Genomic DNA, 18,796 nt, shown 5'->3' with positions numbered 1-18,796 from the left:
CCCAGCCTGCCTGACTACTCTACACTGCCTGTGACTATCCTTGGCTACCAGATGACACAGTCATCCGCAACTCAGCTACACCTCTCTGCTGCACCTGCTCACCTGCATCCTGCTACCTGCATCCTGGTATTTCGGGTCTTCACCTGCCAGTTGTCACCGCAGACCCGTCAGGCACTCGTGACCCTCCCAGCTCGTTACTTCCTGTCTACCCTATCAGGGGTCCCGAACGGGAGTGGTAGGCCACATAAAATGAAAGAGCGGGGTCAGCGCATGCTGAAGCAGTGCACAGAAGTCACCAACTGTCTGTAGAGTCAATAGTTAAGGACCTCCAAACTTGATGTGGCCTTCAGATTAGCACAGCAAAAGTGCGTAGAGAGCTTCATGGAATGAGTTTCCATGGCTGAGCAGCTGCATCCAAGCGTTAGATGCAATGGTATAAAGCATGCTGCCACTGGACTCTAGAGCAGTGGAGATATGTCTGCTGGAGTAACGAATCATGCTTCTCGCAATCCGATGGATGTGTATGGGTTTTGCGGTTGCTAGGAGAATGGTACTTGCCTGACTGCATTGTGCCAAGTGTAAAGTTTGGTGGAGGGGGGATTATGGTATGGGGTTGTTTTTCAGGGGTTGGGCTTGGCCCCTTAGTTCCAGTGAAGGGAACTTTTAAGGTGTCAGCATACCAAGACATTTTGGACAATTTCATGCTCCCAACTTTGTGGGAACAGTTTGGGGATGGCCCCTTCCTGTTTCAACATGACTGCACACCAGTGCACAAAGCAAGGTCCATAAAGACATGGATGAGTGAGTTTGGGGTGGAGGGATTTAACAGACCCGATAGAACACCTCTGGGATGAATTAGAGGAAAGACTATGAGCCTGGCCTTTTTGTCCAACATCAGTGCCAAGCACTGGTCAAGCATTCCCATAGACACACTTCTAAATCTTGTGGACAGCCATCCCAGAAGAGTTGAAGCTGTTATAGCTGCAAAGGGTGGGCCAACTCAATATTGAACCCTATAGACTTATACTGGGATGTGATTAAAGTTCATGTGCATGTAAAGGCAGGCGTCCTATTACTTTTGGCAAGATAGTGAATGTCTGCAACAATAAATGGTTACTTTTATTTTGCATTATGCTACGTAATATTTCTTTCCTATGATGGTGATTGACTCTCCTGAGATCCAAAGCAGCAATCCACACAGGGATCAGCGGATTATTATCTAAAACTGTTTGAGGAAGTATACCTCTCTTGGGAAAGACAGACATATGAAATTGGTGAGCACAGGTCCTGTTGCCTGGTGAAGGGAAGCATAAATGATTGGTTTCAACTTTTTTACTAAGAAATGATTCATTTGGATACACTGTTTGGGGTTTGCATGTATTGTCAGCTGCACTGAATAGTGACTATTTTCATTGAATTGGTACTTTGTTTTACTTTCCACTGCAGGTTCTACACACACGCGGGTGTGTAGAATGAACACATTTGTTAATAGTATGTTATAAACAATTCATTTAATATTTCTTATTTTCACTACACTATAGTTTGGGTGTATAGAGGGAGTGATTTTGAATACTTATATATACTGGTGTACTTTATGAGAGTTTTTTTTTTTATCAAACTCCATGTTTTGCTGACATTGAAAGTATTTTAAGTATAGGAGCTTGTTAAACTTCAGGTATTAGTATTTTGGTTTTATTCTTTAGTATATCAAGTGTAGAGTGGGTTTATTATTATATTCCATTTGAGTGTACAATGATTAGCATACTGTATGTTATGATGTTACAAAGTAAGAGAAGGTGATACTGTGCTTATGTCCCTTTATGTTTATCAGTATGATACATGAGAATTATATGGATTACTTAGTTCCTTTATAAATGACTTAGCAAAAAAGATTATATATTGTAGGCTTAGCAAGTGCTAAAGATTGACTAATGTGTAAATAGGTCAGGGTATCTGACATATCCTTGACTCTTAGACATTTCTATACAACAATAGCTATCCATTGGTTGATATACAAAAATGCACAGAAAATGGATCAAACCAGCTAACCAAAGTCATGTAAATAATTAAAAGCACACACCATTCTGCATGCAGACATAGTATGTATTATATTATAATTACAGCACCATCATAATTTAAAATAAAATGTTTAAACCATATAGTTTATGATGATATATTTGCAGTTTGGGCATTTGTCAGTGGTGGATAAAATCACCAAAAGACCCCCTCAGTCAAGACCAATTTTTGACCTCCTTCAACTACTGGCCAAGTAAAAACACTTATTTATCATGTATCGATTGATAGCTACATAGACGTGAGCTAATACCATGTATACATGACAATGTAAGGGATCCCAGCACCCACTGTCTCCACATCTACTATACATAGGAGTGATACCACAAAAAGTTAAGTTGAGTGCAACTTCCACAACTCCACCTTTTATTAAAAATAATAGGACATAGATTCCTATATAAACCTACAAAAATGTTACCCGCATCAATCCAACAACAGAAAAAAAGACAAAAAAAAAATATTGGCCAAGAATAAAGAAGAAACACCACCTACTGTATATGTAGTACTTGAATTGCCCCTAATGTATATTCTTAAAGCTAAGATGCCATATAACAAAAATATACATTCAGCTCTCTGTACGTGGTTAAGTCTAGTCTAGATTTATATAGCAAATTGAATCCTTTTTTATTCATTCCCTGGTCTCCAAAATTTTATAATAATTCATGTTCCACTGTTGGGACTGGAACCAAAATGTGGCACACAGGAGCCAAGGATTGTTTGTGGATCCTTAAATAAGATTGCTATATCTTTAAACATCTCTTTCACATTGCATATATATGTGTCTTGAATGCTCAGTTCCACATAATGTGGATGAGGGAATTGATCTTGTAATGGAGCAACTTCAATGTATGCCTGTCCCAAATTGTATTTCCACATAGGGGATGCAAAACCATGTGTTTACAGGTTTTCACACAAGCATCATGTCTGATGTACTGGTCAGAACACTGCAAACAAAGGAGGACTGTCTCTGCATTCGGAAAGAGATCCACATTAGTCACATGTCAAGTGTGATATAAACAATTTGTCATCCCTTCAAGTACATTCTAGTGGTGTTATCAAGCATTATATCCCCATTCCCCAATTTTTTTGTGAGGAGTCCCCCTACTTATTAACAAAAAAATAAACAATAAAGACAAAAACACAAGCAAGTCATTTGGTAAAAATAAAAACCACCCATGATTCCCAAGACGTACTGTACATTCACCATCAATCACAACATTTAGCAAAAGAGATTAATGGAATATGATCTCGCTGACCTGCAAGAAGAAAAATAAATACTGCAGTAGAGACCCGTCCTGTTTGTTCACTTTCTTTCTGTCGAATGGCAAGTCCAGTGGATGACAGCTGTTATATACAAAGGAATCTCTTGGATGGTTATGTCTATATATGTTCAATGATGTCACCCAGGAGACCCAGTCCCATGTGTATAACAGCTGTCATCTGTACACTCTGTCATTCGGAGGGACCTTAAGCTCTGTTATTTTTTGCTTGGGGTACCCATTAAAATCCATGCCTGACTCAGAAGGTCTGGTATATAATTGGGGGGAGCTTTATGCAATTTTTTCTTTCATTCTTGCTGTGGGATGTGCTACAGCAAAAGTGAAATTTACAAACAAAAATTTAAAACCATTTTCCCTTTGTAAATGCCAGTGCTTTAGAAAAAAAACTGATATCTGCCAAAAGGAATTTTTCTGAATTTTTTGCACTGGTACATTCTCCCCTCCCCTTCCCTATGCTATTTTTTTTATAACCCTATGCCTCTTACTAGAGATGAGCGAATTATTCAAAAATTCGATTCGGCTGATTCGCCGAATTTCAGGAAGAAATTCGATTCGATGCGAATTTATTCGCTACGAAGTTAACTTATAAAAAGGGTTTCTAGGCTTCAGAGAGCCTTTAAATTAGTGCAGAACACTGTACCTTTAATTTAAATGCCCTTGGAGATGAGGAAGGAGAAGGATGAGAAGAAGGAGAAGGAGAAGGATGAGAAGAAGGAGAAGGATGAGAAGAAGGAGAAGGAGAAGGATGAGAAGAAGGAGAAGGATGAGAAGAAGGAGAAGGAGAAGGATGAGAAGAAGGAGAAGGAGAAGGATGAGAAGATGGAGAAGGAGAAGGATGAGAAGATGGAGAAGGAGAAGGATGAGAAGAAGGAGAAGGATGAGAAGAAGGAGAAGGAGAAGGATGAGAAGAAGGAGAAGGAGAAGGATGAGAAGAAGGAGAAGGATGAGAAGAAGGATGAGAAGAAGGATGAGAAGAAGGAGAAGGATGAGAAGAAGGATGAGAAGAAGGAGAAGGATGAGAAGAAGGATGAGAAGAAGGAGAAGGATGAGAAGAAGGATGAGAAGAAGGAGAAGGAGAAGGATGAGAAGAAGGAGAAGGATGAGAAGAAGGAGAAGGATGAGAAGAAGGAGAAGGAGAAGGATGAGAAGAAGGAGAAGGATGAGAAGAAGGATGAGAAGAAGGAGAAGGATGAGAAGAAGGATGAGAAGAAGGAGAAGGATGAGAAGAAGGAGAAGGATGAGAAGAAGGAGAAGGATGAGAAGAAGGATGAGAAGAAGGAGAAGGATGAGAAGAAGGAGAAGGAGAAGGATGAGAAGAAGGAGAAGGATGAGAAGAAGGAGAAGGAGAAGGATGAGAAGAAGGAGAAGGAGAAGGATGAGAAGAAGGAGAAGGATGAGAAGAAGGAGAAGGATGAGAAGAAGGAGAAGGAGAAGGATGAGAAGAAGGAGAAGGATGAGAAGAAGGAGAAGAATGAGAAGAAGGATGAGAAGAAGGATGAGAAGGAGAAGGATGAGAAGAAGGATGAGAAGAAGGAGAAGGATGAGAAGAAGAAGGATGAGAAGAAGGAGAAGGATGAGAAGAAGAAGAAGGATGAGAAGAAGGAGAAGGATGAGAAGAAGGAGAAGGATGAGAAGAAGAAGAAGGATGAGAAGAAGAAGAAGGATGAGAAGAAGAAGAAAGATGAGAAGAAGGAGAATTCCAAGCCGGCAAAAAGTGTATCTGCAGAGCTCCGCTATTTCTTAGCGGAGCTCTGCAGATACACTTAGCGGAGCTCTGCAGATACACTTTTTGCCGGCTTGGAATTCTTCTTATTTTCATCCTACTTCTTCTTCTTCTTCTTCATCCTCATCCTCTTCTTCTGAGGATGAGGATGAGGATGAAGAAGAAGAAGAAGAAGAAGTAGGATGAAAATAAGAAGAATTCCAAGCCGGCAAAAAGTGTATCTGCAGAGCTCCGCTAAGTGTATCTGCAGAGCTCCGCTATTTCTGACAGTTCTGTGACATTCCCTCCATACAGCGGTTGAAACATTGTATCTATTTGTTTCCATAAATGGTTCCATTTATGGAAACAAATAGATACACTGTTTCAGCCGCTGTATGGAGTGAATGTCACAGAACTGTCAGAAATAGGCTATTTCTGACAGTTCTGTGACATTCACTCCATACAGCGGTTGAAACCGCTGTATGGAGTGAATGTCACAGAACTGTCAGAAATAGCCTATTTCTGACAGTTCTGTGACATTCACTCCATACAGCGGTTTCAACAACATTCACTCCATACAGCGGTTGAAACATTGTATCTATTTGTTTCCATAAATGGAAACAAATAGATACAATGTTTCAACCGCTGTATGGAGTGAATGTCACAGAACTGTCAGAAATAGCGGAGCTCTGCAGATACACTTAGCGGAGCTCTGCAGATACACTTTTTGCCAGCTTGGAATTCTTCTTATTTTCATCCTACTTCTTCTTCTTCTTCTTCTTCATCCTCATCCTCTTCTTCTTCTGAGGATGAAGAAGAAGAAGTAGGATGAAAATAAGAATAATTCCAAGCCGGCAAAAAGTGTATCTGCAGAGCTCCTCTAAGTGTATCTGCAGAATAGAGGAGCTCTGCAGATACACTTTTTGCCGGCTTGGAATTATTCTTATTTTCATCCTACTTCTTCTTCTTCTTCTTCATCCTCATCCTCAGAAGAAGAAGAAGAGGATGAGGATGAGGATGAAGAGGAAGAAGAAGAAGAAGAAGAAGAAGTAGGATGAAAATAAGAAGAATTCCAAGCCGGCAAAAAGTGTATCTGCAGAGCTCCTCTATTCTGCAGATACACTTAGAGGAGCTCTGCAGATACACTTTTGCCGACTTGGAATTATTCTTATTTTCATCCTACTTCTTCTTCTTCTTCTTCTTCATCCTCATCCTCATCCTCTTCTTCTTCTTCTGAGGATGAGGATGAAGAAGAAGAAGAAGAAGTAGGATGAAAATAAGATTAATTCCAAGCCGGCAAAAAGTGTATCTGCAGAGCTCCTCTAAGTGTATCTGCAGAATAGAGGAGCTCTGCAGATACACTTTTTGCCAGCTTGGAATTATTCTTATTTTCATCCTACTTCTTCTTCCTCTTCTTCTTCCTCTTCATCCTCATCCTCATCCTCTTCTTCTTCTTCTGAGGATGAGGATGAAGAAGAAGAAGTAGGATGGAAATAAGAATAATTCCAAGCCGGCAAAAAGTGTATCTGCAGAGCTCCTCTATTCTGCAGATACACTTAGAGGAGCTCTGCAGATACACTTTTTGCCGGCTTGGAATTATTCTTATTTTCATCCTACTTCTTCTTCTTCTTCATCCTCATCCTCATCCTCTTCTTCTTCTGAGGATGAGGATGAGGATGAAGAAGAAGAAGAAGAAGAAGTAGGATGAAAATAAGATTAATTCCAAGCCGGCAAAAAGTGTATCTGCAGAGCTCCTCTAAGTGTATCTGCAGAATAGAGGAGCTCTGCAGATACACTTTTTGCCGGCTTGGAATTATTCTTATTTTCATCCTACTTCTTCTTCTTCTTCTTCTTCATCCTCATCCTCAGAAGAAGAAGAAGAGGATGAGGATGAAGAGGAAGAAGAAGAAGAAGAAGAAGTAGGATGAAAATAAGAATAATTCCAAACCGGCAAAAAGTGTATCTGCAGAGTTCCTCTATTTCTGACAGTTCTCTGACAGCTCCTTCACATGTACAGCGGTTGAAACATCTGTTTCCGAATAAAAACATCTGTATCCTAAATGGAAACAAATAGATACAATGTTTCAACCGCTGTACATGTGAAGGAACTGTCAGAGAACTGTCAGAAATAGCGGAGCTCTCTGCAGGGACACTTTTGCCGGCTGATCGGGAAAAATCCGATTCGCGCACCCGAAGTAGGCAAATATTCGGATTCGACGCGAATCGAATTTTTCCTGAAATTCGTATCGAATTCCACTTCGCCTGGTTCGATTCGCTCATCTCTACCTCTTACCCCAGAAAAGTGGCATTTTTTTGCAGCTTTGGCTCTCATTGATTACAAAAAGGTTTGGTTTCAGCATCTGAACTTCTTTGAAGATCACCAAACCCTGCTTTAACTGAACCCAGGGCAGTTCAGCTCATCACTAATGATGATCATGCAAAATATTTATTAAGAGTAGAGAGAGAATGACCGCTGTAAAGTGCTCATTATTGCAGTAAGAGATTTTACATGTTGGAGTTGTTTTCTCATCATTCAGCATTTGTTCCTTTTCTATCCATCTGAAGTAAGAAAGATAGCAATAAATCATTGTGCTGAGCACCTTGAAGGAAAACAAACTAATCTTTTATTGCTGTGTTTCTTGGATTTGGATTTGCCTTTGTCTCTGTGCTCTTATGAGAAGATAAGGGTTTATAATTCACTTGTTAATTCTAACCAAAACCTACAGTACATTCAATAAATTAGCTATGACTCACCTCACTAAACAACATGTAATATAAACCCCTTTGGCAGCAATTGAGAATTTACCTCCCAGTGTGGCTATCCCTCCTATCTATCTATCTATCTATCTATCTATCTATCTATCTATCTATATCTCTATATATATATATATATATATATATATATATATATATATATATATACTGTATATGTTATATAGATTGGATTTAACTGATGTAATTTTCCAATTCTTAATCCTTTGTGTATAATATTATCAGCAATGTTGGATAATGCTGTGCTATGTATATAAAATATATACAACTATTATAATAATGTGTGTATGTGATAATTTAAAATGTTCTGTAAAATAAAAATAGTATTTACAACTTATATAGTAGTAAACCTTCACATAAATGAAGCCATAAATAAAATAGATGAAATGACACAGCCTTTTTCCAAGAAAGTAATCCAGATAGATATATAGTGCAATATAAGTGTTACATAGAAGCTATTTCCTTTTTCGTAGACACACATATTGCTTTTCTGGGTGAGGTACAGCATCAAGGTCGCAAAACCTTTTCTGTCTTAATCTACAGACCCATCTGCCTTTGTTAATAGAACTGAAAGAAAATACTACATAGTACAGCAACATTTTTAAAACAAACTAAAATTTAATAGATCACACTCTATTTAAAATATAGTTCAATTATATAGCAGCTCAAAGCAAAAAAGCATATCTTCACTTCAAAGACCAATATTCAGTTTTTTTCATCAAATATCTAATACTTCTACACTGTTTTAAATGAACACAAAAGCAAAAATATGATATACAAATTTTAATAAAGGGACTATCTAATGTCACATTTTTGTTTGAGTTTTTGGCTAATGTAATGGCCTCCGTTATATTGAGAATATGTTTAATTCAACATCAATTACAGTATAAGACAAAGTATGTCTGCTGCTGAATTGCATTTATTTTAAAAACTGCTAGCAAAAATATTTGCCTGTATTTCTCAGCATTGAGGACGCTGTTGGAAAAAATCATTCTACATTTGCATCTTAGACCCACCTAAAATGGAACATTACCCATAACAACCTAACTAAAAATAATGCTTAGCAAAGAACATACATTCCACATAATTATGCTACAAAAACTAGAACTTAGAAATCAAAATCAAATCAAATCAATATTTGGTGTGACCACCCTTTGCCTTCAAAACAGCCCCAATTCTTAATTTCTTCTATGTACACTTGCACACAGTTTTTAAAGGAACTTGGCAGGTAGGTTGTTGCAAACATGGTTGATTTTGAGAACTAACCACAGATTTTATGTGGATGTAGGATGCCTCCAGTCCTTCTGTCTCTTCATGTAATCCCTGACAAACACGATGATGTTGAGATCGGGGCTCTGTGGTGGACAAAACATCACTTCCAGGACTCTTTGTTCTTCTTCACACTAAAGATTGGTCTTAATGACATTGGCTGCATGTTTGGGGCCATTACGCTGCTGCAGAATAAATTTGGGTGCAATGACATGCCTCTCTGATGGTATGGCATGATGTAAAAATATCTGCCTCTATTTCACAGCATTGAGGACCCTAAACATTCAGCTAATGTCATTAAGAACTATCTTCAGGTCACACCAAATATTGCTTGGATTTGGATTTCTCTTCTGTTCATTTACTTTCCACTTTGTTCATTGATAAAATAAACTACTATCACTTCTCTTTTTGAATCATTCTTTACAGCATTTTTTCACACCTGCCTAAAATGTTTCCACAGTATTGTAAATATATGTACAGTATATTTAATTCAAGCGGGACTTATAACGGAAGGAGTTTTCAACATAGTCCTGCTGAGTGTATCTACTGACTGCTTAATTTTTTGCATACTTTTTCATGGATTGCACTTGGACCATTATCTCTACAAGCATGTGCAATGGCCCACTGCTGCTGCTGCAAAAAAAAAGTAATCTATCTGTAAATAACAAAAGATAAGGTAGCACGTATGGGGTTTGAAAGGTGAACACACAGTGATGAAGTTTTATTTCAATGTTTTGACAAACCCTCTCATCAAGGGGTATACATGTTTTTTGTTTTCATGGAGATATAAAAACAAAAATTCCTTCACTGCGTGTTCACTTTTCAAACCACATCTGTGCTGCATTATCTTTGGACTATATGAACGTCATGCTTTGCTGAGCACCCCGGACCCACTTTCTTTTGGGTATGTGTGCAGTGGCAACTACTGGATTATTTATATTGTACGTATATTGTACGTATATATAATCAAGTAGTTTTTTTTACATTTTACAAATAAGTAACACTGGAAAGAAATAATCAGCTGCTGCCATCAATGTGCAAACAATAAACTACATCATTGCTTTCTCTTTGTTACCTGAACTCACTGATCACAGTTCCCAATTTAGCTTACAATATTAACAGTGAAATAGATATTTACTCAGCTGCAATTTTCTGAGTCATTTGAAGAACTAGTTATTGCTGTTACACATGCATAGAAAAATAATTTCATAACAATTAGTCTGTATCAAAACATGTGAAGTGACAACCTTAAAATAATTTAAAACATTGTGAGGACATAAAGGGAAACAAATAAAAAAAAAAAAAGCTTATTCTGTAATACAAAAATGAAGGGTTACATTGTTGAAAAAGAAACTCCAGTATGTCTGAATCTCTTTGAATATCACAGTAGTTACTGGATTTTGAGATTTTGGGAAATTATTAGGGTCCAATTCCTACAGTGTTTGTTAGATAAGTTAGTTAGTTAGTTAGTAAGATAGTTAGTATATACACTTAATTAAGAAGAAGTAGAGTTACAAAAATGTAGCATATAGTATCAGTGGAGAAGGATATAATTTTCTATTTTATTACTAAAGTAAAAAATAAAGAAAATAGTAAACATATCAACTGACACCTGTAAATGTCAGCTATACACAAATCAGATTTATTTGTTAATTTATTTTCCTGAATAGCTTAGTTCATTACATATTTATATTTTACTGTAATATTTTACCTATCATTAACATTATTTAAGTATGCAGTCAAAAAATATTTAAAGATAAAGTTTTTAAAAAGTTTAAAGAGAAACAGGGGTTGATTAACTAAAACTAGAGTTCAGCCTGGTCACAGTCACATTATCCAGCAAATCCAGCTACTCTTTGTCAGAGAGCAGCTGAAAACAGAGGGGCAATGGGAGCTGGTGGGTGATGTCACAGCTATGGAAATTCATAGCTGTTGTTGAGTGATCCCTTATACAGTGGAGCCAGAGCTGCTGGATCATGTAACTGGACCAGGCAGGATTATAAAAAGGCATTTATGAAGGATAGGATGATAGGATTAACTAACATGTTCAGCCAGTGTTAACAATGTATGGTTCCTATCACAAGTATCCACTAGCTATGAAAAATAGGTTATGAAGTGTGTTATATCCAGCAATAATTAAGAAAAAAAATGTATAGCTATCAATATACTGTAATGGCATTATGTTTTTTTTGTTCAGTTTTCTGTTAAATAGTTGTTATATTACATTTTTATGTTTATGAAATTGTTTATTTTACAAATACATTTTCTGGATGGATCCATGGCATTTTACTTGAAAAATATCTGGCTTTTCTAATACGAAAGTTCAGCACTACATTCATGCAAACGTTTTTAACACTAGTTGCTTTTTTTGCTAGTAGAGGAGGGTAGGCTTTCCTTCCTCTGATTCATTCAGCACTTTTTTTCAGCCCTGCAGCTTTGAGTAAGATAATTCCCAAAGCCTACAACTTGCATAAAACTCAACTTTCTGGCTGTAAGTGTTGCATAGATTTTTAAAGATTAAACAAATAAAGCATAATAATTAAAAAGCATACTTCCTTTTTAAAATATTTGTAAATTTACATTAGGTTTTTCAAGGTATTCATTTACTTTTACAAATCCCTGAACACACACCTACTGCCAGACATACTCCCATTGAAGATTAAGTTGGTACTTTTTAAGAACCAAGAAACTGAAAAATGTTTATTATATGACATTAAAATGTATTATGTTAATAATGCTACTACTTTAATATGTGGGCATGAGTATGAAGTTATATGCAAGTCTGACAATTATGAAGCTTGAAGTATATTGTTTTTGTAAATCTTGATATAAACTAATGGCTTTGTATATTACATGTCTTCTTTCTTTGCCAAGCAGATATTATTTTAAATTTCCGAACAACCTATGTCAGCAAGTCTGGCCAAGTTGTATTTAAGGCAAGATCTATTTGTATCCACTATGTTACAACGTGGTTCGTCATAGATTTAATAGCTGCTCTTCCCTTTGATCTCCTTTATGCTTTTAATGTCACTGTGGTAAGTGTATTGCACCATATTTTTAGCTGAATAAAGAACGAATATATTGAATATAATAATTTATATGTAATAAATAATTAATATACAAAATTGCATTTAATATATTTTTTCATTCCTCTGATTTAAAAAAGTGCAGTATTATTCTGATCACAAATACATACAGTCTACAAAATGTTTTTACCTTCCTTTTTCAGATATAATTTAATTTGCACCAAATTCAATTCTTCACTATCTCTTTTCCCTCTCACCATACCTTTAGATGCATATCCCATGCCTTTGTGTCTGTATCCTGTTACCCTAGGTGGCCTATGAATCAGCAACATTTTATACATGCAGGATTTAAAATTTGCTGCTTGGGGTCTATGCTGTACTTTGAATTCAGTTCTCTAAGCTTCTGAATCCCAAATACGAGATACAATACACATTGTAAGACTGCAATATTTTATTGCTTGCACTTCAAGCAGCATGTATTTTAATACATTTTTTAAGAGCAATTTGACTTACAGATATAGATAAAGTGTAGAATTGACAGGTCTGTGTATTTGTCATTGTGAGATATTAAACATATTTCACACTGGGGACAGGAAAATACTTCATAATCAATGTAAAAAATGTGTTTTATTAAAAGCTGATGGAGAGACTTTGAACTATATATTTTCTCATTTTACAATTTTATCAGTATTTCAATTATTAATGTTAAACTGTGTATTGCATGCCTTTTGACTGCACTTAAGTGCTTTAACTCTGTTTAACAGTTTTGTCCTTTTGGGGCTTTTCTGGCAAGTTTCTTTTTTTCTTAAATTAACTAAAAAAATGTGCCTCCTTATACATTTACACTTATCCATTTCCCCTGAACAAAAGACACTATAGAAAACAGTATGTCTCTGATAACTTTATATGCAAATTCTGACTTTCAGAAATTTGTCATTTGCATAGGCTTAAAGCCCAACTCTGAACAAAAAAAATTTCCCATGTAGTAGGGCTGTGCCCACACTGGAAGAGTTAACTGCTTGTTTTGTGCAGGGGAGAGGAGAAAGCTGTATACTCACCCAATCCTCTGCTCCACCAGCAAAAAGCACTCCCCCACAATTCAGTGGTGGACTGTTCCCGTTGTCCTCACATCAAGAGCACATCTACACAAGACAGCTAGATTGTAGAGGGATAGAAAACAAGGGACTGGATGACTAGGTATTTATATGTTTGTTCTTAAATCCCCTAGACAAAAACGAGAAGTTACCCCTGCACTGTACTGCATGGGAAAAACTTTTTTTGCCCAGAGTTGGGCTTTAAGCACACCTCCCCACCCTTCATGACAATGGTCAGGTCTGACAGTAGGTCATTCAAGCATTAAGTGCTATGATGTGTTGAAGGGGACAAGGTGGTCTCCTGACTCTGCCATACCCTGCAGCATGGAGCTTTTTTTAGGCACCAACTGTGCAGTAAATATGTGGAAATTTACATACAGGTGCCATGCGGCTTCTGTTGGTACCTACTATAAACAGTTGAAGCTTAGTTTAAATGGTCTGGTTAGAAAATATGTTCACTGTAATCTAAACATTTTTTAAATGTAGTGGTCTGATTTATTGAAGTCAAAGAAGGTTTCTTAAACTGAAATATAACTTATTAATAATGAAACTGACAATAATTCATATATTTGTAAGTTATGACCCCATGTGAAGATATTGTCTGCTTTAAACATAATTTAAAAAAATATTTAAATTCTGATGGGCCAACCCACTATACTGTGTGTGTGTGTGTGTGTGTGTGTGTGTGTGTGTACCCACAGTTATATTTGTGGCATTTTCCCTAAGGACAAGTATCTCTTTTTATAACAATAATTGGAGTAACTTTTAGCAGGTGATTGTAGATTTGAAAGCATAGGTCCACTGCATGCCCAATGTATGAAAGTTGAACTTCAGGCAGCTACAAAAGCACAGGTTAATTCATGAGCACATCATTAAATGTACTATTTTAAATGCAAGCAGTGTTAGTACCTGGATATGAGTTGGTATCAGCCTCTTGCAATGCTTTTTACAGCAGAGCTCAGATAAGTAGGAGGAAGCACAGCACAATGAGCCAGTCAGTTGTGCTGCAGGGCTCATGTTTTAATGAGCAAACATGTTTAAGGGGGAAAAGAGCAGAATGAGAGAAACATATGTTAATTACTATGCTGTTTCTTCTTCCACTTTTCAGTCACAGGCTAGAGTAGGGAAAATACACGTAAGTGTTATTTAACTGCAGCAGAGAAAAAAAACAGGTTTTCTGTCCTACTAGACAGAGCTGTGCTGTGTGGCAGAGCTGTGTAAATCTCAGGACTGGAGGGACAGACATACTAATTCTTTAGCAGGTAAAATAGCTCATATATATCCATATCCTATGTGTTTTTACCTGTTTGCCTGTAGCTCAGCTTTAAGTATCCCTCTCCTTGATGCTGTTCCATACTTTAAATCAATAATGTGGGTTTAAAAAGGGTACTACATTGTGTTTGTATTAAGGCCATTTGGAGAGCGGTCAAGAAAGAATAAATTAAATACATTTTTTTAAAAAGTAAGGAAGTTTAAAATATATTTGACCAACATTCCTGGCTATTTTCTTATTGTATATAATTGTCAGGCAGTCACAACATTAAAAAAAAAACTTACTACAGAAAAATCAATGTTTTAAGAAACTTGTGACACTCATCACCTTAACACACCTCTACTGTCTTTTGATCCTTGTAAAATTTGTCCCACTACAGAAGCTGCAAAGTATAGTCAATGATAATATGCAAAGTATTATAAATGTAGTGCATATATGTATCATCTATATAAAACATATTGAGTATAATTGAAACATACACTGACTGGCCACTTTATTAGGCATACCTTGCTAGTACCTTCAGAACTGCCTTAATTCTTTGTGATAAAAATTCATCAAGGTGTTGGAAACATTCCTCAGAGATTTTGGTTGATACTGAAATGGGTTACTGTTGCCTTTCTATAATCTCAAACCAGTCTGACCATTCTCCTCTGACCTCTGACATCAACAAGGCATTTTCCTGCACACAACTGCTGCTCACTGGATATTTTCTCGTTATCGGGCCATTCTTTGCAAACGCTAGAGATGGTTCTGTGTGAAAATCCCAGTAGATCACCAGTTTTTGAAATACTCAGGCCAGCCCATCTGACACCAACAACCATGCTCAAAAATACTCTACACATAAAATATGGCTTTTGCTCAACATCTCAAACCCAAAGTATCTAAAAAAGGAATCTCATTTGTGATTGAATATTGACAGAGACCATTAACAACAATAGCAAACATTTATTATTTAAAATAAAACATAAACACAACAACATTAACCCAATATAAAAGAAAGTTGTGGGTCAGAGGTAGTGACCATTGGTCCAATGAATCAAATGTTTTCCATATAATATTCATATAATCCATTGGTAATTACATTTTGAAAATATATAAATGTTGATTGGACTGAGAGCTCTCAGAGAAGAGGGACAGACATAGAGAGTAAGGAAAGCAGAAAAAAAGAAGTGTCAACTAAAAAAATGCAGCTGCTATATTGATATATTCTCTCTGTTGCTCATTTTGTGTGAAGATATTCTGGATAAACCATAAGGATCCAAAATGTAATGGAAGTCAAGAAATAGACTGGTGGACATAAAAATGACCAAAAATTACCAAATAGTGATTTCACTAGATCAATTGCATTGAACCATCCTTAATGCATGTGTATGGTTGTAGAGTGTCCAGGTCAGGAAAGGAGCAGTAATCCAGAGGAGGACAATAACATGTGAAGACTGCCTATTGATGTAAATCCACTTTCATATATGTATAGACAGATACCTCCCTCATACATAAAGCCATTGAAGCTGGTATGCTTCCATGCAATTAAGCATCAATAATGCAGGTGCAGAAAACAGGCACATATCTCATGGATGATGCAATGAAAATAGACACCATTCCAATGATTCAGAGTATAGTCCCTCTTGTCAAGGTGTGAGAGAAAAGTATACTTAACAGTCATAGACACATCATAGATCCAGGTGTGACCAAGACTGGTTTCGCCGCCCCCCTCTCCCCCCCAGCTGCATCAGAGGCCATGACCAATAACCATGCCATGTTCAAAGTCACTTAAATCCCATTTTTCCCCCAATCTGATGCTTGATTTGAACTTCAGCTAGTTGTCTTCACCACGTCTAGATGCCTAAATGCATTGAGTTTCTGCCATGTTTGGCTGATTAGCAATTTGTGTTACCAAGCAATTGAACAGGTGTACCTAATAAAGTGGCAGGAGGCTGTACTGTATATATTGCCATGTTGCTGACATAGTCACACAAATAAATTACCTAACATCCATATCCTCTCAGTTAGATGAAAAAGTAGATATTCTTCAGATATATATATAATAAATTTCAGGAGTTTGCTAACTTTTCATGGATGAAGTAGGGTGTTTACAAACTGCTACAAACAGACTTGTGTTTCAAAATGGCCTGTTCAAAAAACCCCCCCAAAAACATACAATGAAAACTCAGGTTTCAATCAATTCATTAATGCTTATATACATTCTACATTACCTACAGACCCTTTCATGAAATCATTATGGAATACGTTTTTTTAATGCTTGACAAGAATGTGGGGATATAGCCCAAAACAGAAAAGACACCACTCCAGGTCTATGCAGCAGGATCCATCCAACACTCCAAATGCAGAGGTGCTCACCTGGTTCGCCTCCGGAAACAGTGGAAAATCAAAAGAAAATGGCTGCACACTCTGCTGGAATGTGTTGATTTATTAGAAAAAGCTAGTGTTTACGAGCTTTTTATAATAAATCAACACATTCTAGCAGAGTTTGCAGCCATTTCCTTTGATTTCCAAGAATGCGGGGATAAAAGGGGTATGTTTTCGTGGTACACTACATTTCTTTGATAAGCATAGATAAGCAATTGAATGTCATACAGTATTGTTTTAGTGTTTTTCATCAGCATTTTTTTTGTCCCTGGAACATAACAGCAAATTCACAGTTGTAAACTCTATTGCATAACATTTTTGAGGTAAGGACAGCTCTAAACCATTTATTAAACTATGCAGCTGAAACTGAAGAATTGCTCCTCTTTTAAATATTTTATAGCATTTAAAAATGTAGTATATAAAACCAAAACTTTAAAAAGATATTTGGTATGGAAGAAGGATCGGTTAAAAACATTTTAAGACCTCCCATTGGGGAGATTTTTTTTTCTTCCTGACTTATAGACACAATGAGAAGTAAGAAGAATTCTCTCCAGAGTAAAGAAATCCCCAGCACAATTGTCCTTATTGGAAGATTTTCCCTCTATTCCTTTTCAACTCAAAATATAATATTTTTTCTTCACTTTTAGTCCCAGTGACGATCCTCAGCATGAGTTGCCCAGTTGGAACACATATAGCAAACAAAGATTCTAAACCATCACCACTCTATTCAATGCTTAAAAAAGGTTTTGACTTTAGTCACACTTTTACACAGAAGACATATGCAAAGAAAATTTGACCATTCATTTAATAGTGAATACATACTGAAGTTTACACAATTCAGCAATCCCCCATGCTAGAAATTTCACATGTTGAATCTGTAACTTGTTTAACTAAGCCATACTTACCTAGAAGTTTAAAGTGCAAAGTGTCAGTAGATTTGTCTAACATACAAACATTTCTGACTGAAGATAATTTTTCTATTGCCTTTGCCAATTAAATGATATGCCAACAAGACAGTCCTCCAGTCATATATAGAGCTAACTATATATTATTACACAAATACTGTATTTAATATAATGGAAAACAAAGAATCTTTGTTCCTTGTTGTGTAAGCATTAGATGGATATGTGCGGGATATTTATTTTCATATGAATTTCACAAGTGGATTAAATATTTTGAAGAACAATTTTTGTAAGACTTAGAAAAACTTTCTCAGTCATATGTGTTTGTCCTTTATTTACATAATTACTAACATTAATCAAAATAAAATGTTACTTTGTCACAAAGAAATTATAATTAAATAAAAATAAGCATATTCTAGAGCTTAAACATTGAATAAAACTATTATTTTTGTACTTTTTAAAGCTTTTTCAAAGTGTTAGTTTGAATTTTGCCAGAACACCCTAAAAATACAAAACTTTGCCATTTAAGTCACATGTAAACTGGTTCTGTAAAACTTTTTACATACCATTTTAAATCCAATACATTTTGAAACAGTTTCTTTTCTTTTTTTTTTTTTTTTTCTTTTTTTTTAACTATGCTTTCCATGCTGCCTTCTATCAATGACGTTGGCATATGCCCACAAAAGGACAACCTGGTACGCACCAAGGAATGAATGCCAAATGTTAGTCTTTATCTCTCCACTTTAAATTAAAGGCCCTATTGGCTCTTAAAAATACCTGCATTTTACACCAGGGGTGGCATTAAGCACTTTTCAGGTCAAATATCCGTCCCTTTCTTTTTGACTTTTTTTTGTTTTTATCAGCTTCAGTTGTTTCCATAGTCAGTCCATTTGTCACTTTCTTGATTTAGTGCAATAATGTGAACACAGTGATACACTACGTATGCATTTAAATAAATCAGCAACTAGGAAACTGGTTCACTGAGATCTTGGCATTGGTAAGTATGCTTCTGTAAGAGATACTTTAGTGTTAGGGTTA

General features: G+C 36.3%; 1 protein-coding gene across 5 annotated transcripts in view; it reads left to right on the top strand.

The window, feature by feature from the left end:
* Positions 1-18,796, top strand: part of KCNH8 (potassium voltage-gated channel subfamily H member 8) — a 576,797-nt gene that overhangs the window by 352,908 nt on the left and 205,093 nt on the right. For all 5 annotated transcript variants that reach the window (XM_089691130.1, XM_089691138.1, XM_089691150.1 and 2 more), the window contains exon 6: positions 11,974-12,131. In XM_089691130.1, coding sequence (XP_089547256.1) covers positions 11,974-12,131 — 158 coding nt within the window. The remainder of the gene's footprint in view (positions 1-11,973; positions 12,132-18,796) is intronic.

The sequence above is a fragment of the Staurois parvus genome, unplaced genomic scaffold (genome assembly GCF_062004578.1).
Source record: "Staurois parvus isolate SC_StPar_1 unplaced genomic scaffold, SC_StPar_1.0 ptg000021l, whole genome shotgun sequence".
NCBI lineage: Eukaryota > Metazoa > Chordata > Amphibia > Anura > Ranidae > Staurois > Staurois parvus.
Note: the sequence above shows the minus strand (reverse complement) of the source record. Positions and strands in the feature narration are given on the sequence as shown.